At 38.7% G+C, this 24,023-nt stretch overlaps 1 protein-coding gene across 1 annotated transcript in view; it reads right to left on the minus strand.

The window, feature by feature from the left end:
• The window catches only part of pik3r3b (phosphoinositide-3-kinase, regulatory subunit 3b (gamma)), a 177,732-nt gene that overhangs the window by 94,556 nt on the left and 59,153 nt on the right, over nt 1–24,023 (minus strand). The window contains exons 3-4 of the mRNA XM_059570962.1: nt 7,097–7,192; nt 6,422–6,499 (exon numbers count right to left, since the gene is read on the minus strand). Coding sequence (XP_059426945.1) covers nt 6,422–6,499; nt 7,097–7,192 — 174 coding nt within the window. The remainder of the gene's footprint in view (nt 1–6,421; nt 6,500–7,096; nt 7,193–24,023) is intronic.

Here is a 24,023-nt window from a genome sequence, read left to right on the forward strand (position 1 = left end):
ATTTACGGGTGCAAACAGAGAAAGGCATTTAGACATCGGGCTTGCAGAGGACATGCATAGGGACATTTAAAGCCCTTGTGAATAGAGAATACTCAAACCCCAAAAGGGTAAGTTAGTCTCACAGGTTATTTCAGGTGGTGGACCAGCTTTTTAAAAAATATTTATTTGTTTATTTATTTTTGCATTTGGCAGATGTTATTATCCAAAGTGTCTTATATTACACTGAGAGAATACATTTAATCAGTGCAAGCATTTGGGAAATAAACTCATGACCTTGGTGTAGCAAGTACCATGATGTACTGTTTGGGCTACAGGAGTGGTTATTAAAACTAAAAAAAGACACTTAAAAACCTAAGGATGCAAGAAGCAAACACCACAAAGGATGCAAATGAATAACTCTTAAATTTTAACCCTATAATGTACCAGTTTTACTAATCCATTATTTTAACAGATCGCTGTTTTATTCTTATTTCATTGAAATTAATGTTCATAAATTAAGTTTATTAATCGATTCAGTCCAATTCAAGTTCATTTCTATAGCACTTTTCACAATACACATGAAAACAGCAGAAAAAGCAGTCAATTCATTAAATGTTTCTTGGTCAGTTAATTCTTGGTATAATTTCATAGAAATGCATTCATTTATTTGTGGTCAACTAGAATCTTTCAAAGACTACATTTCGAGAACCTCTTGAGTATTTAATACAAGGCCAGCTTTCTGAAATTCTAGTCCCAATTTATATTAAGTGGCTTTAACTACTATGTACTTCCATATAAATTAATCATGTGATACAATGCACTTATTGTGTACATGTTTTTACATTATACTTATATTTTAAAAATGCCTGCATATAATTGCATCTGTAATCAGTCTTTGTAATTACATTTATATTTACACCACCATACCTGTCCCTAATATACCCATATCCCACTTCAACAGTAGTAAAAGTGTTTTGCAATACAATATGAAACACAATAAGTACATTATACTTATTTTTTATGTAAGTACAGAGGCCACTTAATATAAACAACTCTTCTTTACAATGCTAGTACAATTGCCTTTTCTGTTGATCTCTTCTGACAAAGAAATTTCTGTCATTTCAGTATTTTGTGAGAGGCTACTGTATATGTGCTTTTGTGTGCCTCTGGGAGATGTGTGCTGGATGTTATCGTAAGCTTTGATGCTGTGTGTTATGTTATGCTGGAGTGATGAAGAGGGCTGTTCCAGTAAGGCGCAACCTTTAGGAGCAGGGAGGGGAAAATAGCTCCAGAGATGACAGCCCTCATTCCTGTGTGACCGCAAGACCCACTGTGGACCCGGTCAGTGGGGCCATGTTCCTCCTTAAACTGAACTCAGTCACCTCCTTCATTGTTCTGGGACCTGACTCACAGACACCAAAATATCTAGCTGTCATGTCATGGGTGTAAAAATGCCATGAAATGTGGGATGATGCCCATAAATGTAAACATCTGGCACCACTATAGATCCTGTCAACAGAGAGTGACATCTACAGTTAAGATGAAGGATATTTGTTTCATGTTGAAAATGACCTTATGAAAGTACTTTTTCTTTCCTGGAACACAAAAGAAGATCATTAGCGGAATGTCCGAGCTGCTCTGTTCAATACAATGAAAGAGGGCTTTCAAGCTACAAAAAAAACAAAGTATGTTGCTTAACAGCAATTTACAGAAAATTGACAATGTATGGAAAAGTGCAGATTGGACATTCATCAATCAAAGGAACTGTTCACCCAAAAAAGAAAATTCTGCCATCTGGCCTCAACTGCAATGTACTTACATTTAGATGAATAATTTGATACACACTTTTACATTGTACTTATTTTTTTTAAAATACCTGCATGTAATTCCATCTGTAATTAATTTCTGTAATTCAATTTATTATAACAGGGTTGACCCATCCATTACCTTAACCAACACCTACCCATACCACCAAAGCTGTCCCTAGCCTTACCCATATCCCACATCAATAGCAGCAAAATTGTTTTGCAATATATGAACACAATAAGTACAATTTTTTTTTGTACATAATCGTTAAGGCCAAAGATTATATTTATAAGAATATGTTTTGGACAAAAAAATGTAAAATAAAAATAATATATTTCTTAAACAATCAGATTTAATGTCCCAGAGTAGAAAGTCCTGTAGTTTTGGAATTACGTGAGGGTACGTAAATCAAAGAAGACATCATTTTAATTTTTTGGTGAACTATCTTATTAAGAAACACCTTTGTGTCCCACGATCATACAGGTTTTCGAAATCCATGATACTGAGTATATGTTGACAGACTTTTCACTTTTGGGTCCACTGTTTCTATAACTAAACTGCGCTGTCTTTCATTCAGCTCTTCCACAATGTTATTTTGTAGACCAAAAAAGACATTTAGACACCACAATAAGTCTTGCCCATTTTGTTAATATATACATATACCCTCACAAACGCTGATACTAGCAATGTGCAGTAGTACAGTTCATGATGCCTGTGGCACGCCACTGTTTACCCTCTGGGATGAGACAGGAGCGTGGTGTGCGTGCATTTGTGTACGTGCGAGCATGCATGTGCAAGAGTAGAGAGAAGGTGATGAGTGTAAAAAATGCGGGGGAGATTGTCATGTAAACATCTTAGGCAATGAAAGCAAGGACAAGAAGAGCCAGCACACAGAGAAGAGGGACATGCAGAGACTCAAAACAATCAACATACACAGACCTACAGAATTACAGCACCAAATACAGTAGGCCTCATTATAAACCCAACAGACTAAACTTCCCACTGATAAAAGCTGCAGGTCATTAAACAACTCTAATCTAATAAACTGAAACGATGGCAACTTTGCAAAAGAATCAATCTTAATTATATAAAATTACTCTTCCTGGTCTGCTGATGAGAAAATGTGTTTTGGCCACAGATAATAAACGACATGAGTCTAAAATTATTAAAATTGGACAAATAGAAAGAGACAAATAAGCAAACAGAAAAGCAAGAAAGCAAACAAGACAGCAATTGAAAAGAAGAAGGCAAGAGAGAAAAAAGAAAAATAAAGAAGAAAAAAACGGTTCATAAGGGACACAGACTTTTACATTGTTATTCCATTCATTCATCTTTTAATCATCTATCCATATGTCTGTCTATTTATAGTACCTATCTATGCACACAGGATTTCTATATACATTTCAATAAAGCAGAATGCATGTGCTGATAGATTGTTTTAAAAACTGAACCTCTTTTAACTTCACATGCCATCTTAAAATTGCAGCACTCATAGGAGTAGCCACTAAAATAAAAATGATGATGAAATGCATCACAACCGTCAAAAACACCCACATAGCGCATATATGTATATATTAACTATTTAAAAACAGTGCAGGATACAAGATGCAAGAATGCATAAATGGCCCCTAACTCAGTGGAGGAATCGATCAGAACGTCTCACAATGGAGTATTCTGGCCACAAGTAAGTGTGTGTGTGTGTGTGTGTGTGTGTGAGGAAGAGAGAGCAATCGAGGGATGACATCATTGTTAGTGACGACTTCCAAGGCTGTATCTGCAGAAAAGAGGAGAAAGAGCTGGACAGAACAGATGACATGGATGGATTAAGTAGGTAGAGTGAGCGTAAACAAAACTAGAGTGGCAGTCTTGCAAAAAGGTGAGGAAATTTCCAATGAGACTGCAGAAATGACCGAAACGAATGGCTGATACAGTTCAAGTCTGCAAGAGTAAACAATTATAGTAACGCTAAAGATGAGTGTGCATATGATGCATTATATACCCCAAACATACCACATAAAATGAATATGCACAAATGACTGCATCTCTGCAGTCTTTAATTGGCCCGCATTTACAGAAAAAAAAAACCCAGCATCAATTGCAATGAAAAACAATTATAACACCACCCGCCGAACAAAGTGTTCCCCAGGGGCACTGAACCATCTCCCCTCAGAAATCTTTAGGACTTAAGGGCGTCAATCAAGACGATTGCTAAAAGACTCCAATAAAACAAAGGGCGTAGAAGAGCTCAAGCGGCAGAAGCCCATTCTGCCCAAGCTGACTGTAAAATGCTGGACTCCAATAGGTTATTGACTATTGAATATGAGACAGGATGACATCACTGGCAGCCAATGGGAGAGCAGGAAGTGTGGAAGATGAGAAGAGTGTTTTTAATTTGTGTTTTGCTGTGCTCAGCTTCTCTCATGCAAGAAAAAGACGAGAAATGCGTCAATGATGAATGTCGGAATTAATAATCGGAAGGGAAGAGGGGCTGTTGGCATGTTGTCGAGTGGGCACGGGTCAGCTACACTCTCCGTGCGCCTGTCACTGTATCCAAGGAGACCGGAGCTGCAATCGCTTTTCTTTTCTTGTCGACCGTGTATGTGTGTGTGTTCATGCTGAATGCATATTCATGCACAAATGCAAATGTTTGTCAGTCCTCCTTGACCATTAGTTTGAATTTACTGCATGTGCACTTGTCGATCTTCGATACACCTGATCGTGAGTCATTCCTCTCTCCGCTCCTCTCTACCTCCTACATGAAACCTTTCCTCTTTCGTTCTTTCTCGTTTTTCTAAAATATGTAACCCGTGGCTAAAACGGCTTGCCATCTCCATGACAACACACTGTTGATCCACAAATCACTGGTTGGATAGCCCAGGATCTAGCTGGCTGACGTAATGTTGTCTCTGGTCTTCTGTGGCCACTGGACTTCACCACTTCTTGGCTGGGATCTTAAATGGCAACCATGGTGTGTGTCTGCCAAAACACTTATGAGAGTGTATGCAATGGTGTGAGTATTTCCACACTGAGTAACTAACCTGTTATATAACTAAAGGAAATGGGTGCTGGATACACTTTGCAACATTTTACGGTTGGCTTAATGGCATTCATACCACTCAAAGGTTAGACTTATGGTTAGATGTGAATGGAACAATTTAAACAAAAAAAAGGTTATGTAAAAAATACAATAAAAAAAAATACATATATATATATATATATATATATATATATATATATATATATATATATATGTATGTAATTGTACAGTATATATAAATGTAATCTTAAATGTATCACTGTTGTTGCCCTTGTAACACAATATTGACCCCCCAAAAAAACATGCAAAAGAAATTGCTTGCTTTAAAAAGGAAATTGAGTTTTGTAATGACCAAATCCAATCTAAACCTGTATGGCATGATGAGTGACTGGACTTTTAAGCCTGAAAAACACTCTCAAACATACTTAAGGAGTCTTAAAAGGCAAAAACTCAAATCAATGGTGAAGGTTGATATGGAAAAAAAAGCTAACCTTTCCTACATCACTGTAAACTGGCCTTACCATGTTGTCAGAGCATATTTATGTCAACCAGTCACAACTTGACAACATCTACCCTATACATATAGATCCTCAGTTCATAAGAATGCTCATGTGTCAGAAGACATTTCAGAATCTGTGCAACAACTTGTGAAAGACCCTTTGTCCTTTTATGGATTTGTGCATGCGAGCATAAGTGTGCACATGTACTCTAAAGAAAGTGACACGAACATGCCCAGGTCATGTTAGGGCACGTGTGACATTGTCAACCTGTAGAATTATTTATATAATTGCGATGCTTAAGCTGTAACTTAAGGCTTTACCTGTGCACATGAGTGCCATTCACAGTGTCAATGGTTTTGCTGGTTCAGTGGCGTAATAAATTACAATCTTTAACACAGTCCCTTTTTTTAAACTTAATAAAATTCTCAGTCTAAAATAATTTGTGAACTACAGTGATAACAGGAGTCTTCTCCTATGGGAAATTCAAGCTCTACCTAATCATTTTAGTAGAGAGGAAGAGGGTGAGGGGTGTGTGTGTGTGTGTGTGTGTGTCTGTGAATATGCATTTATTTGCTTCATCTAATCCAACAGTAGTGCTGAGTTTTTTTGGAAACAGCATCTCCCAAAAAAAGTACGGAGCCAGAGCACTCCCTTGTGGTGCTTAATAAGAACTTCAGCTAAACTTTGCAAACTTTTTCAACAGCAGTGGCCTGGATTTACACTGCAGAACACTGAAAGTTACTCCACTGCTCAAAAACATTTAATTGTTTTAGTTTTTTCTTACCTTTTATATAGTTTAGAATTAGGACTGTCATTCTTATTTTTTTTTCTTCTGAACCACATACACACGACAGCAACATTTTGATCTAAGAATTTTCTGCATAAATTATATCCCATTCATATTTCATCATTATTATATAAGACTCCCATACAATCAACTCTGGTTAACATAAACTTAACAGTTGTTTAATAACCAGATGCCTTTTATGGCACATAGGGCTGAATATGCTATTCATTATATTCTGAAATTAGAAATGTACAAAATAAACTAGTTATGGGTAAAAATAAAAATAAAAAATAAAAATGGTTGTGAACTTACCCGTTTCCAAAGCCTGCAATAATTCTGGGGATCCAGTGGAGGTCTGGCCAGACCGGTACAGTGGCTCATTCTCCCAGTCTTGAGCACAGGACAGAGGTCAAAGGTCAGGTCTATAATCTTATGTGTTATCATCCTAACCAAAACTGTTTAGTAAATTGAAATGTTGGAGAGAGGTACATTTAAAACCCTCACAAAAAGTACTGTGGTGATACAATGGTAAATTAATGGTATTAGAAGGTAAAAACATTGCAAAAATTTGAGGTCAGTTTAATTCAGCTTTATCACTGCATGAATAAATAGCATTTTAAAATATCTAAATATAGAAAGTTAAAATTGTTATTTAAATTGTAATAATGTTTCACAATATTATTATTATTATGTTTTTTGTTACTGTATTTTTGATCAAATAAATGCAGCCTTGGTGAGACCAAACCTGAACTTTTGAATGACATTATCATTATTACCATGCTACAATAGAACCTTTCATATGTAATTAACTTATTGTAGAGATTTTTTTTTTCTATTTGCAAAAATATATTTCATTTTTGATGAAGGAAATATACAATGAATAGAATTTGTCAATACCATCATGGGTCATCAATGTGAATGCTAGACTGGTGTCTGAGTCTACCTGAATAGTTAAATTATATAGGTGAGGAAAAAGAGCAAACTCACCCAGCCTCTCTAGAGCCTCCGTCAGTCTGAGCACCACGACTGGGGTCTGATCAGGCAGTGCGCACTGCTCCACAACATCTCCCTTTCCACTGGGGCCTGTCAGAGAAGTGGGGAGAGAGAGAGACAGGGAGATGATGATGATGAGGATTCCCTCTGGAGAGACCAAATTCGCTGATTAGGTGGCTGCCTGTAAACCCACATCTCATCTCTCCTTAGGGAACAGTCAGGTTGTCATATTCACACAAGCATGGTAGATACGCAACATAATACTCAAGTGTCAACCTCACACACATTTAAGTTAATGCAAAAGTTGACAACCTCTAAAAGCCAGAATTAATCTAGTTTATTTTAATTTTTACAAATACTAACACATTTTTTTTATTTAAAGTTTTAAAGTCATTTAAGCATGCATTTAGTACAACATTAGTTATTGCATTATGAAAGTGAAAAAAAAGTGAACGTGAAGTGATATGTGGCCCAGCTAATGTAAACTAAAATGTACTAAAATTTATTATGAGCAAACGTAAACTAAAAATTACCAGTAATATATTTTAAAATGAACATTAAGACAGTGCACTCAAAAACGTAAATTATGTGATCATTTACTTACCTTTATGTCATTCCAAACCTGTATGACTTTCTTTCTGTAGTGGGACACAAAGAGGATATTTTGAAGAATGCTGGTAACTATACAGTTTAGACTTCCATTGTGTGTACAAAACATACAATGGCAGTCAATGGGAATCTAAAATATTAAGTTAACAACATTCTTCAAAATATCTTCTTTGTGTCCCACAGAAGAAAGTAAGTCATACAGGTTTGGAATGACATTGGAGTAAATGATAAATATTTTGGCTGGACTATCCCTTTAAATGCCACAAATTATAAACATTTAGTCCAAATGGGTTTTTAAAATTCTGTATATGACCTGTCCTCCAGGTACTGTACTGTATGTCCTCCAGCAGAATGAAATACAGCACAAAAATGTTTCTTAAGCATTATTGTCTACCCATCTCCGCTGTCCTTCCACTGAGCACTGACCTTCTGCTGAGGTTCCAGATGGGGAGTGTGTCCATATATCTCTAAATGTGGGCACTTATATGCGTTCAGACCACCATGGATAAAATCCTTGAGGGGGTCTGATTTTTAGTATTGACGTAGTAATGTCAAAGACAAATTATCCATATGTGTGAAAGAGAAACACAGCAGCATCCTTCGCATGACACCCTGTCTATGTTGTCCTGGGACACTGAGCATGTCACACATGACCAGAGAGCATGGTGAAGAGTGGAAACTCTGCATGTGCACTAAAAGACTACTACCCCTCAGAAAAGAAATATGGAATTTGCAAAATATTATTGAAAAACTGATATTTAAAGGTTTCACTTAAAAATAAGGCAAAGCTGTAAATGCATTAGGTACCATGAACTAACCATAAAAACATTTATTAATCTAGGTTAAAGTTGATTCATAAATATACTGTTGTTCATGGTTACTCATATTTGTACATAATACATTAATATTAATTTATACTACTTTTTATATTAAAAATGTGTTGGTATATGCAGAATAAACCAAGATTAATAACTGTTGGAACGGAACATTACTGTAAAGTCTAACCTCTTAAAAAAGTTTAAGGTGAGGGTGACAAACAAATGCTGTGAAACTTACAAATTTGCTACAGTAACTAAGAAAACATGACAAAGTGTTCCTTTCACACATGCAAATAAAGTCTAAAGGTCATATCACAGTAATGCATCACCCTCGTAACTACATGGAATAAACATGATTTCATCTTGTGCCCAAATATTAATATTACTAAGAAAAAAAAAAAAAACATTTACTTTTAATTTAATTTACTACATAGCAAACTCAGATCTGCATTTTCTTTTCACTCTAAACAGGAAACTTAACTGACATTTACAAACATTGTCACACTCATTTCTATCAGTATGTGGTATCATTTACATCAAATTTGCGTTATACTGTAGCAAGAAATTCTGATTTTCTGCACCTTTATGTGAAGCATGAGGTCCATGTAGTACTCTTGTAGTGTTGTTTACATGATTGTGTGAGTTATCTTCAGTGACAACACTAATTAGCACTGATGTGCACCACCCGCTAATGTCTACACAGATACCAATGCTATCCCTCGTTTTTCTCTCTGTAATTAGGAAATGGCTGTTTATTTAACAGAATCTCACACACAAGCATCTGTTGACAGCAGGAAAAGTTTGCGTTCCAATGCACGGGTGTAATTGGTGCGCTAATCTGCACAGCAGTGGCCCTTGTTGCACCCCGCTGTAATTTTTGCACAGGAGAATCACGCTACAAGGTGGCAATACTTTCTGGACTGTGATGATCTAGGTTTTGTTTGTCAAAGAACCATGATAAAGGTTTAGTTGAAGTGTCAATTAGATCTGACAGTTTAAATCTAACCAGAAGCATCTGCAGTACAGGAATTAGATACAGGCCCATTATTACTTTTGACTAACCATATGCAAATGTATAAGTTGCTGTGATCCTTCAGAAGTAATATAGATAAAGCAACAGGAACAGGAATGGGGGAGATGACAGTGATTAAAATAAAAAATAAAAAAACAGAAAGATTAATGAAAAGTTCCTCTGAGGCTTTGATGCAGGTGGCACAAAGACAGCGGAGCTTTGAGATTACACTCGTTATAACGGCGGAGCGCATTGGTATTCCAACAACACACGGTGCATTTAATTGCTCCACATCCTGCTGGTTTCTCTATGGACCTCGACAAGCGACGCCTTATGAATGAGCAAACAGGTCAGAGCACGATGGGAGGAATCATAATTCTCTCTCTCTCTCTCTCTCTCTCTCACACACACACACACACACACACGCTTTCTCTTTCTCTACTTTGTACCTTTTGTTTTGGAAGCCTCACATTCCTTAATTATTGGCCAGCCAAGATTTATTAAAAAGGAGATTAATGTGAAGTTGTGTGCAAACTATATCTTTCATTATAGAGAAACTAAATATGTAGGAGTGGAATATTAACTTAGGTGGTTAGTTGATGAATTATATGCATGATGTAAACCGTTAATCATGGATTTCTGTGGAAATTAGCCATAAAATATGATCTGATCTTAATGAATAAGAGACAAACAATAATGCATTTTGTCTTAATTGAACACAACAGTGGAGGGTGGAAAAAGCATGTGAATATGTTACGATCAGAACCCAGAGAAACACAGGAGACGAGAGATCCAACCGCAGTGTGGTATTTAATGGGTAACCCAAAGAGAAATCAACAAGCAAGGGTCAAAACCAAATATCCATCTAAACAAACAAACAAATAAATAGGAATTGGAACAGGAACGGGAACAGGAATGGAAACAGGAACTCGGAAGACGAGGAACTTGGAAGGCGAGGAAACTGGGTGACGGAAGGAAAGGACTCCATGAAGACAAACAGAAAAGACCGGTTAATATAGGCAGGGTAATGACTATCAAGTGAAGACACCTGAGTGCAATTAACAGGAGTTCAATTACTGTGATGAAAGGACAAGGCTTTGTGGGAATTGTAGTGCCTACGGTGAGGTGCCTATGGGGAAGTGAGACCACTAGTGGAGACTCAGGGAAACAGAGACCAGACAGCGTGACATTACCCCCTCCTCCACGGAGCAGCTACCACATGCTCCACCCGAACCCAAGAAGAGACCAAGGAACACAGAGACCAGGAGGGAGGTGGAGTGGCAGAGGACCAGGGGGAGGGACGGAGGGCCAGGTAAAATGGGGAAACAGAGACAAGAAGTGCAGAAAACAAAAACAAGGAACCCAGGAGAGAGGTGGACTGGCGGAGGATCAGGGGGAGGGATGGAGGGCCAGGTCCATAGATGGAAACAGAAAGAAAAACAAAAACAAGGAGCCCAGGAGGGAGGTAGACCGGCGGAGGTTTAGGGGGAGGGACGGAGGGCCAGGTCCATAGATGGAAACAGAGAGAAGAGGAACAAAAAAAAACAAAAAAAAACAACAACAAAACACAAGTCCAGGAAGGACATAACGTTCAGTCCCCAGGGCCGAACCAACAGGGCAGGAATCCAGAGAGGAGCAAGGTGGAATTGGAGCCCTGCGGTCGAGACAGAAGCCCACCAGGGTGGCGCAGAAGACCACCACATCCGTGCGGTCGAGACAGACGCCCAGCAATGTGGCGCAGAAGACCACCACATCCGTGCGGTCGAGACAGAAGCCCACCAGGGCGGCACAGAACACCACCACATCCGTGCAGTCGAGACAGAAGCCCACCAGGGCGGCGCAGAAGACCACCATATCCATGCGGTCGAGGCAGAGGGCCACCCGGGCGGCGCAGAAGACCACCACAGTGGGATCGATGACACAGGAGAGCCAGTCTGGTAAGGCAAGTCTGAAACAGAGAACATGAGCAAGTTAAGGGTGGCCTTCGTGGCCACGACAGGATCAGTCAAGCGCTCAGAGAGTTCGGCTGAGACGTGACGAGACCCTAGAAGTTCAGCAGAGACGTGGAGAGGCTCTGGTAGTTCAGCAGAGGCGTGGAGAGGCTCTGGTAGTTCCGCAGAGGCGTGGAGAGGCTCTGGTAGTTCCACAGAGGCGTGGAGAGGCTCTGGTAGTTCCGCAGAGACGTGGAGAGGCTCTGGTAGTTCCGCAGAGGCGTGGAGAGGCTCTGGTAGTTCCGCAGAGACGTGGAGAGGCTCTGGTAGTTCCGCAGGGACGTGGAGAGGCTCTGGTAGATCCGCAGGGACGTGGAGAGGCTCTGGTAGATCCGCAGAGTTTAGACTGGATTCAGGAAAATCAATGATGACTTGACTCTGCTCATGAAGATAATTGGTGACCTGACTCTGCTCATGAAGATCAATGGTGACTTGCCTTTGTCCATGAATATCAATGGTGACTTGACTTTGCCCATGAAGATCAACGGTGACTGGCCCTGACTCTGGAAGGTCAACGGTGACTGGCCCTGACTCTGGAAGGTCAACGGTGACTGGCCCTGACTCTGGAAGGTCAACGGTGACTGGCCCTGACTCTGGAAGGTCAACGGTGATTGGCCCTGACTCTGGAAGGTCAACGGTGACTAGCCCTGACTCTGGAGGGTCAACGGTGACTAGCCCTCACTCTGGAGGGTCAACGGTGACCAGCCCTGACGCTGGAGGGTCAACGGGAACCTGACACGACTCTGGAGGGTCAACGGGGACCTGACTCGACTCTGGAGGGTCAACGGGAACCTGACTCGACTCTGGAGGGTCAACGGGAACCTGACTCGACTCTGGAGGGTCAACGGGAACCTGACTCGACTCTGGAGGGTCAACGGGAACCTGACTCAACTCTGGAAGGTCAACGGGAACCTGACTCGACTCTGGAAGGTCAACGGGAACCTGACTCGACTCTGGAGGGTCAACTGTGGCTGTCATCCTGTGCCGAGGCGCTGGACAAGCAGCCATCTTGGGCAGCGGCGCTGGGCCGGTGGTCATCTTGGGCAGTGGCGCTGGGCCGGCGGCCATCTTGGGCAGTGGCGCTGGGCCGGCGACCACCTTGTGCTGTGGCGTTGGGCTGGCGGCCATCTAGCATCGTGGCGCTGGGCTGGCGACCACCTTGTGCTGTGGCGCTGAGCTGACGGCCATCTTGTGCAGTGGCACTTGGCTGGCGGTCCTCCTGTCTGTAGACCCCGGTCTAGAATCGGCCATCCCACCGGGAGAGACAGGTGTGGCTGGGGTATTCCACGGAGACCGATGTTGTAAATAAAATACAAACTCCCAGAAATTATAGGCGTCCAACTGCTCCATTTCAATTCGAGAAACCGGGTCATCCAGCCCGGTGTTGAAAGTGTCCTTTAGGGCCGCATCATTATATCCCATCCCCTCAGCTAGGGACCAGAACATTTGTGCCATGGCACCCACCTCATTGCCCTCTTGGTGGAGGGTGGTTAATTTTAAATATTTCGCCCTCCGCTCCAGCATACTGACTGGGGAACGGGAATGAAGTCCCACACCGCTGGATCTCGACATTGATGGAGTCCTTCTGTTATGATCGGAGACCCAGTGAAACGCAGGAGGCGAGAGATCCAACCGCAGTGTGGTATTTAATGGGTAATCCAAAGAGAAATCAACAAGCAAGGGTCAAAACCAAATATCCATCCAAACAAAAGAACAAACAAATAAACAGGAATTGGAACAGGAATGGGAACAGGAACGGAAACAGGAACTCGGAAGACGAGGAACTCGGAAGGCGAGGAAACTGGGTGACGGAAGGAAAGGACTCCATGAAGACAAACAGAAAAGACTGGTTAATATAGGCAGGTAATGACTATCAAGTGAAGACACCTGAGTGCAATTAACAGTAGTGCAATTACCGTGATGAAGAGATAAGGCTTTGTGGAAATTGTAGTGCCTACGGTGAGCTGCCTATGGGGAAGTGAGACCACTAGTGGAGACTCAGGGAAACAGAGACCAGACAGTGTGACAGAATAAATGTGATCAAAGCAGATTATGTTTGTCTATTGATGTAAGTGAGATCAAATTTTGTGACCAATTCATGCAGTGTTAAATCCATCTTTTTCCTGTAACTGTATTATATAAACAATTGTTGCAACACATTCAAAAACACTGAGGAAAACAAATGCATGAGGCATTGGGTAATAATTCCAGACATCTGACTTGGTATTTTCCGAATGTTTTTTTTTTTCATGTGCTTCAAATGTCAAAACTCTGCCCTTCGATTTGCACCAGCGTGAACCTGTGTTTACATTTCTGGCACCACACATGTGCGCGAGGACTTTCACATTTATATGTGTGTGTGAAAGCGGTCACAGGTTGTTTGGCTTTGTGTAGAAGGCAGTGGGCAAATTTCCTTTCAATTGGAGTGCTACTGTGCGTTTGGTGCTTCGATTAACGTCACTGTCAGGAAACATCACGGAGGCAATTTCTCAAAACGTGAGGCACAAGCTGATGGGTGAGGGACAGCAAAGAACAGAGGAACCAGAGGGAAAGGACAGAGCATGGGAAAAGCAATACTGAAAACAAAACCACGGCAACTAATAAAACAATGCTGTTGTTTCAATTTACATGCTACTTTCAAGAAATTGTTATTCTCTAGTAACAATCCAAGTACTGCTGCATTTCATGTCATGTTCAGTAGTCCCTCCTTCTGTGAAATCTCATTGGCTCACATATAGGATGCACAATATCACATTGTTTTCTGGCCACTGTGTGAGATTTATAAATTCATTGTTATCACTAACATTATATGATATATGACAACTAATAATATTTGATAAAAATGGTACAATGGTGTTTCGTTTATTCAGAGTTGTTCACAGTGTTAAAGAGATGGATTCTCATTCTAAACATGGCCAAAGTTTTAAAAAATAATTTAGAAGAATGAAATTTTACTTCCGGGTTGGTACAAGTTTCGGCTGGTTTTTTTCGATCGTGGATCTAATGATGTAGACAAGAACGGGAGTCCTTATATGAGCATTTCTCCAGGAAAAGCACGCCCGCGCACACATTGACCAGAGGAGAGCGAGACCACGCACATCAATGCGCTTCAAAATCGTCAGCAGCACTGCATAGGATTTGTTTGAGAATGCATCCAAATAAGTGCATTTTTGGATGTGAGGGAAAGTTTACCGTGTTCAGCTTCCCCAAGAACCCAGGGTTACATGAACAGTGGATGCAGTTTGTTTTTCCGGGGCAGCAACGGAATGTATCAAGTGCGTTTGTGTCTTCTGGTCATTTGAGTATCGAATGTTCTATAAACAAGGCCCAAGTAAACGCTGAATTTGCACATCGTTTGCTATTAAAACATGGAGCTGTCCCTGTGATAAAAGACCCCATTCATGTAAATACAATTGCATAAGATTTTTGTATTTTTTGGAAATCAGCACATAAGTGAATATATGTTAATGGAAACAACACGAAACATCAGTATTATAGCTCCGCCCACGGCATGCATCCAGGAGCTCGGCTTTTTACGGAAAGAATCGAAAAGCTGTATTTTTCTTTTAGAAATATGATAAAACTAAAGACTTTTTGGATATATGATGGATGCAGTACTACTCTATAGGTACTCAAGATTAACATGAGATTATGTGAAACTGTGTACTGTATGTTATGTACCCTTTAAATTACACTACAGTTTAAAAGTTTGGGGTTGAAAGAAATTAATGATTTTATTTGTCAAGGACATATTCAATTTGTCAAAAGCAAGAGGAAAGCATTGATATATATATATATATATATATATATATATATATATATATATATATTCGCACCAAATCAGCATATTAGAATGATTTCGGACGGATCATGTGACACTGGACTAACGAAAAAAAAAAAAAAAAAATCAGTCTAGTCATAAATAAATAACATTATAAATATATTAAATGAATTGTAATAACATTTCACAATACTTCTGTTTTCGCTGTATAGATCAAATAAATGCAGTCCAAGTGAGAATAAGGGAGATTTTATTCTATATATATATATTTTTATAATATATATATATATATATATATATATATATATATATATATATATATATATATATATATATAAATTATAAAAATATAAATCAATAAAATGCACTTATTTTTTAATTATTTAAACAAACTTTTTATAGAATTTCAACTACTGGCATTTATAAGTTATTGGCCATTATGTGAAAATAATTATTGTATTTATTGTAATCAATAATAATTATCAGCTTATCATATTCCTGCACATGGATGCACTGATATTCACACAGTAAATTAAACATTAATCATGTCACACAGCAGATTCACATTCAGAACTAACAAACAAACTGCATGTTGCTGGAAGCTTGCTATATTGTGCCCACTGTTACATATTTGAAGCATTTTTCCAGATGCTTTGCAGATCAAACACATAATAATTAGCTTGCAAGTAACTTAAGACAATCAAAAGATCTGCAAAAAAGAAAGGACAAAGCAAACAAAACATGGCACTGTTGGTAAAGGAACTCTAGGGGAAATACATCTCCACTTAATATCTATTGTCAATCCCATTAGTGGCATTTATGAGTGTAAAGCACGAGACTATGTTAAACTGTGGGGGTGTATTGCTGTCACTGTACAGTACAAAGCTTGTGTGTGCCCGTCCTAGCTGCTCTGTGAGAACAGATGAGCTTATCAGATCTTATCCGTTTTCTATTAAGAGGACAGAAAGCAGTTTTCTAGGGGTTTCATTGCCCTGTGTATGTGTGCATGTGTGTGTGTGCGTGTGTGTTTAACAAGCTCTGGTCACAATGACAGGGAATTACTGAATGGATCAGGACTTCTGCACAAAGCCATTAAATGTCCAAAGTCGGGGGTCAGCCAGCTGAAAATGTGGGAAACACAACTTGTAAGTCTTTATGAACAAACATATTATCTTACACCTGGTTTCCCATAAATTAAAATAAATCTTCCTTTTAATTGTCTGACTTGCCTAAGCATATTCAGGAGATTGTCAGCACTATTTACTAATTTTCTGCACACATTAACTATTACAATAATTGTCTTTTATTGGCTCTTTCCCATTGAGAGTGCGATACAGTGACCTGCTCTTTCATTATCGTGAGTCCACTCACCCAGAGCAATATATCGCAGTGAGCACTAGGGGGTGCCACACTAGCCTCAGTGTCAGTGATTCAGATATAGGAGCCTTTGTGTGCTGCAGAAGGGACTACAGTGTGTGGGACAAAATTGAATGCTTTGAAAGGACAAAAGAATGGTGAGAGCCACTGGTGGGATCTTACATAAGATTCTGGTAATATATCAAATGTGAAATACATACACCAACAGAAAACATGCTCAATCTGAACATTTAGATGTATCTCATGACAATTGCACAAATTGGGTTTTTATACTCTTGACGCCGTGGACCCCCAAAAGTGATGATTTGTTCCCCTTCCAGTGTTGTTAATATAACTAAAACTAAAATGATTAAACATGTATTTAATTAATTGAAATAAAGATCAAATAAATTTAACTAAAAATTAATCAATAAAAAATGAAAAAATGAAATGAAATGAAAATATCACCCTGGGAACCAACTATAGTAATTTTCAATTTGAAATTAAATTGAGATCTTCATAAATTCTATAATGGCATATAGACAATACACATAAAATGAGACTGTCTAAAGTATAAAAATGCTGTTTTTTAAAGGGGTCATGAACTGAGAAACCAACATTCCCTTTATCATTTGACATATAAGAGGTCACTGTACTATCCTGTAAATTTCAGAACTCAAAACGTTGTCGTTAGTCTAAAACAGCTTATATTGAAGCCAGTCTGTCAAAACGACAGCTTGTGGAATGTACCACTCTATGATGTAATAGCGTGACTAAACAACACCTCCACAGAAGATCAACACATGCTTCGACATAGGGCTGGGCGATATATCGAATATTAGCGATACAATCGGAATAATTTTGACGACAATGTACAATTTGAATATATCTGGAATATCGAATATTTCAAATTCAAGCATACTTTCCCAAAAGAACGCGCCGAATGTCCAAAAAAGGAAGCTGTAACTGCTGACTGCTCTACGCCCCTCTACTACGAGAGCTTTAATGATAGCGGTTGCCAGATCACAAGAGTTTAAATCTCCGAATCAGAGCTCCACTGTTACAAGGATACATTTTCTTCCCGGTGTTTGCTTATTTTAAGCAATCTGGCAACCATGCGCACGTGCTCACTCCTGATTGCGGAAGAGCCGCTGAAGATAATCTGAAAACACTAACAAGCTGGAATTGAGCGATCTAATGAAAGCATCGTTCAGCCGGTCTGTGTTCTGTCGTGAGATCTCAGCTGTATTGTTTGCATTTGTGATCGCAAAATAAATGCACTTACTCGACCGCTGATGTTTGAATAGAGAAACATAGGCTATGGCCATTTGGATTTACTATTGGGGAATTTCACTGATATGTTTACCAGTTTCCATAATATAGACAGAGAGAATGCAAAAGTCTTTGGTATTCATTTATATATATTTATATATAAGAAATAGCTATGTGCTTCAGCAACTAGCTCCCCATCTAAGAGGGTTTTTAGTGTCAGTAGGAACATAGTTTCATGCCACAGTGCTTCTCTTAAAACCGCAGACAGTTGACAGACTTGTGTTCTTAGCTTAAAAACTTGTTAAAAAATTAAAATAAAATACTTATCCCAGTTGCATAGTTTAAATTGTGAATTGCATGCACTAAAAAGTTGACAGAATGCACTTTCTGTAACTGTTACTTAATTTGCACTGCTTCAGTTACATATAGGCCTACATGTATTCATTTAATAAAAAGCAGTAAGTGATCTCTTGGTCTAGATTTTTTAACTGCTTAAATTAGCTGTTTAATCTAAATGTTTTTTTTTTTTTTTTAATGGGCAAAAGAAAATCATGTTTTATTTTTTATTATTTAAATGCAAATGCAAACATATCGAGATATATATCGAATATCGTAAAAAATTTGACAAAATCGAGATATCATTTTTTTTTGTATATCGCCCAGCCCTACTTCGACATCGCTGTTTAGCCCTGCCCACCGATTCGTGCATGTAGTGTTTATGAGAGAGGCAAACGCACAGGTCTACGCAGAAACCAAGCGATAAAGATGATTCAAAGACAAGATACTGTGCAGTGTTGTAGGAAAAAACTGTCTTTGTATTGCGTTTCTTGTGATTCCAACGTTAGGAAATAGTGGATGAATTTTATTTTTAATGAAGTTACAGACCACATCTGTAAGAGCTGGGTCCTTTGTTCACTCCATTTTACACAGGACAGCAGCATACACCTGTGAAGGACGTAGACTGTCAAACATACACAAGTGTTAGCCAATCATCAGGGTTGCAAGTTTTTCATAACAAATCGTTTCATTTTAGGGGCTATATAATTACATTTACATTTATTCATTTAGCAGACGCTTTTATCCAAAGCGACTTACAGATGAGGACAGTGGAAGCAATCAAAAACAACAAAAAGAGCAATGATATATAAGTGCTATAACAAGTCTCAGTTAGGTTAACACATGTAGCATGGGCTTTTAAATAATATAATAAATAAAAAGAAAACAGATAGAATAAAAAAAAGAATAGAGCAAGCTAGTGTTAGAGGTCTTTACACACACACACACACACACACACACTCACACACAATTGCATAATAAATGAAAAGAAAATAGAATACAAAAAGATTAGAAAGGTAGTTAGATTTTTCTTTTAAGAATAGAATTAGAATAGTGAGTGCTAAAGTTAGAGAGTCAAATAAAGATGGAAGAGATGGGTTTTAAGCCGATTCTTGAAGATGGCTAAAGACTCAGCTGCTCAGATTGAGTTGGGGAGGTCATTCCACCAGGAGGGAACATTTAAGTTAAAAGTCTGTAAAAGTGACTTTGTGCTTCTTTGGGATGGCACAATCAAGTGACGTTCACTTGCAGAACGCAAGCTTCTAGAGGGCACATAAGTCTGAAGTAACACATTTAGGTAAATGGGTGCAGAGCCAGTGGTAGTTTTGTAGGCAAACATCAATGCCTTGAATTTTATGCGAGCAGCTATTGGAAGCCAGTGCAAATTGATAAACAGAGGTGTGACGTGTATTCTTTTTGGCTCATTAAAAATTAATCTTGCTACAGCGTTCTGAATTAATTGTAAAGGTTTGATAGAATTGGCTGGAAGACCTGCCAAGAGAGCATTGCAATAGTCCAGCCTGGACAGAACAAGAGCTTGAACAAGGTGTTGTGCAGCATGCAGCATATATCACGTTATTGGGGTCGCTTAAACCTGTGGACATGAAAACCATCCGCGGCAACAGTGTTATAGTAGCCCAATTCCTCGGAAAACCGCAGACTTGGCAACACTGCCAATCATAGCAGTGGGCATTTACTTCTGAGTTAACAAACCACCACGATCATTCAAACAGAGCATTCTGATGAGGGCGGTCAAAACAGGACAGAAAATAGCCTATTACTTTTAAATTCTTTTTTTTAAGTAAAAATCTTGAGAACATCAGGACTTCAGAGAACTCTGAGTACTTCAGAGGAACAGTTTAAAAAAAAAAAAAAAAAACAGGAGGCAGTTCATGACTATTTTTATGAATAAAAAAAGTCAACATTACTGTCAAACATTTTGTTTGCTAAATTAAATAACTGGTTTCTTTGTTTTTATTTTATTGAAGGCAAAGCAAATTATTTAAATCAGTGACAGTGGAAAACAGTGACTTTTTATTAAATGTATCAGCTCACTATAAGAAAAATGTTAGATGTACAAACATTTGCAGCTCAGATTAATTTGTACACAGATTTTCACAATTCATTTTGTATCAGAGAAATTTTACCGTTAAATTTGAACGCCCTTTAAGTACATAAACATTTTCAAATTCTTAATTTGTTCAATTGTTCAAGTTCAAAAACTTTCTGGTGGTCGCAAGTCCCCAGAGTAAAGACACCTGGTCAAGATCTATGTGTGAATGTACACATCTTTTTAAAATGTCTCTATGTCTCTAAATATAAGAGTGAGACACTCACTGAATTCATTACTATAGCATCCAATGTAGGTTCAGCGGATATTGACTACATTGTCTGAACAAACAGATGAGATTACATCACTTGCAGAATGACAGCAGACAGACAGATTGAATTTTGAAATCAAATGGGATTTGTGTGCGCAGTCCACACAATACAATCCATAACACAACGTGAAAATAAAGCTCCCGCTTACTGCCTCTACATAACATACCCTACATCTCCTTTAAAGTGATGTCACATATTAAATCAAGCTTTGTACATAAAACCCGGTGCACAATACATAAGATTCAGACAAAGAGAGCTGAGGGCTTTCTCGAATGGAATTGGAGTATGAGGAGGAGGAGCCGCGGTCAGAAAGATGAAGGCTTGCAGCTACGTACAACGGTCCTGCCAAAGTGATAAGGGAGTAGTCTCCTCCTGTAAATCTTTTGAATGTTTTTGAAGGATTTTTCCTCCTTTCTCTTTCTTTTCTCCCTCTCTCTCTCTCACACACACACACACACACACAGCTATAGCCATTTCTTCCATTACAGTGTGAAATTGAAACTCTCCCGTTTCTTTACCTGCTCTGTTCCACTGTGTCAATAAGGGATGTTTAGCCTTTGACCCTGCCACAGGCTAGAGTGATGAAAGAAGTGGACCGGCCAGCTCACACACAAAGGTATACACTCACAAATAACCCTGTGCCATGAACAAGTATGAGCAATGATTCAAATGCAGTAGAATTGTGACAAACACACACACACACACAGACTCCACAGCTTTTTAATTCCTGCAATCCACATTCTTATCAATCACATGTGATAGCAGGCGCCACCCCCTTCAACACGGGAAAGATTACCAATTGCCTCGCAAAATAGCATCTTTCTCACACACACAAACACTGGCCACAATGGGTTTGGAATAATTTTTTAAGATAATGGTGAAAATATGTCAGTGAAAATAATTGAATTTAGATGCACTATCCAAACCAGTTGTCCAGATGGATAGAACCGCCCAGCTCTTCCCTTGATATTGATTATGTGCTCATTGTCTATTCCTGAAGGGATAAGAAAATACATTACACAAATCAATAGTTTGCACAAATTTTATCACGTTCACACAGGCCGAGATTAAAATGATTATGAAGTGAGGGAAAGTGATGCCAAGAGGGAGACTGTCAATCTGTCAAGTTCTGAACCATTTCAGTAAATTTAAACACCATGAAGAGCCCTCTGGGATAAAAGGGTTAGATTCTCATACTGAATGTGTGATAACGCTTATCTAGAGTGATGTCTGTATTTTATCAACAAACCTATCCTCAGTGGAAAAACGTGCCTTAACCTACACTTTTACTCTACTTCAAAAAATTACCTATATGTGCAAATCACTGCGGTTTCTCGCTGAAATGAAAACTAGAAGCAGTAAAATAATTGTTATCTTATTTTATCATAGTGCATGATTTGGTAACAATTACATTTTGACCTTTGTGTCACATGCATATGGTTTTTCTGGCATAGTAAACTTGCTCGGTAGCTCACCTGGTAGCACAATGCAATTACTCATTACTGTAAACTGCTTAAGTATGAATCCTGACACATGATACAAAGCACAAAAATTCGTATAAGCATGCCAAAGTGCTGTGATATGTACAGTACAACAATATTGCTAGCTTTACATTCATCAGTTTCGGAATGAACTGAATGCGCTTTTAGTGCTCCTCACTCAACATTTAACTTTGAAATTGCCACAAAATGTGCAAGAAACTATAAATCAATTTTAAAGAAATGTTGCCACAGGCATGTTTTTCAAGTGACCCTGGGCAATTATTATTTTTTTTATCTATGCAGTTTCTTCAAACAGAAAGAAAAAAGTATATTTGTCCCATTTAGGAGAAAAAAAGATTGAAGAGAGGGCAGTAAGGAAGAATGAGGAATGTAAATAGCAAAGGAGTAAAGCAGGTGATGGATCCAGGCATAAAAAGAGGTTAAAGTCGCAGTGTGGCCTTCCCAAAAAGATGCCACCTGGCAGGGGCCTGGCCTCGGATGTTTTGCCTGCAGCCAATGACAGAGTCCCACAAGAGGGGCGTAGAACACATGCCTCTTCAATTAGAGCACTCCATGAGGGAGGAGAATGAAAGGGAGAGGGATAGGGATCGTAGGAATGAAGGAAAGATTTGTGTGTTGTCAGATGAGCGGTATAAGAAAAGAGTTGATGAAAAGGGAGAAAACAGAAATGAAAAGAAAAAAAACTGAAAGAGTCAGATGAGGGCTGTGAGTTTATATAACTCAGGTTAACATGTCATTAAACAAAAGTCTGCAGCAAATGGTATTACAGCTTTACTGGTTATAGTGTATGTTGTGCTGGGAATAAAGAACTGCTTCTTAAGTTAAAAAAAAACATGTTTAAAAAAGGACAAATATAGCAGAGCCTTAGAGGATTCTTTATATAAAACAAATAAGTTTAAATTTGATGAGCACCGGTAAATACACAGCTGGAGTCAGTTTTTTATATTAAACATAGAATGTGGCTTGGCATGTAAACAACCTGCAGCTATAGTCTAATAAATTATATTACTTGCCAGAAGAATTATTTCAATTAGTAATATTAATACATTTCATGATTTATTGATTTAAAAAAAATAAAAAATTCCACTTGAGGCTGTAATATACAAGTTATTTACATATATTATCTAGGGCTGGGTGATAAATTGACGATGCCATACACTATTCCATGCAAATTTTTAGGAGAAATAACAGACATCTGACTGACCTATCATTTGATCCATGACCCATCAGTCATAATGTACTCATCCTCATGTCATTCCAAATCTTTATACCTTTATCGGTTCTTTTTTACAAATCTGTTCATACAATAAAAGTCAATAGGGTTGAACAGTTTTCATTTCACTTTTCAAAATATCTGTTGTGTTGGATAACTAGATCTAGTCTTTGTATGGGGGGTGTCTGAATCAGTGTCCACAATGTGGTGGTCGTCCATCCTTTGCAAAAAGAACATTAACGCTCACTTACTGCAGGGGCCTTTAATGAGCTATTAAAGACCTCTTCACTACCATGAGAGAAACTAAAGTGTGTGTGCGCCGCAAATGTATTCATTCATGAGTGTCTGACCACGGCCTTCTGAGGCATGCATAATTAATAAGAAAAGAGAGATAAAAGCAGACTGAAGTTATTTATTTCTTCTTGATGTAAATGTGTGCGTTGCCTTTCAGCACGTATGTATTTGCCTTCTGAGCCCGTGTGTATCTCTATATGTGTTTATTCCTCGCAGTTATTGCCATTCTAAAGTAAGACAGGACAAATAGACGGCAAATGTAGGCCAACTTTTTCCTGCTGGCCACTAAATATTTATCACATATTCCACATCCAAACCCCACAGCTTCATATTGCTCATGAAATACAGACAAATA

This window comes from Carassius carassius, chromosome 17, assembly GCF_963082965.1.
Source record: "Carassius carassius chromosome 17, fCarCar2.1, whole genome shotgun sequence".
Taxonomy (NCBI): domain Eukaryota; kingdom Metazoa; phylum Chordata; class Actinopteri; order Cypriniformes; family Cyprinidae; genus Carassius; species Carassius carassius.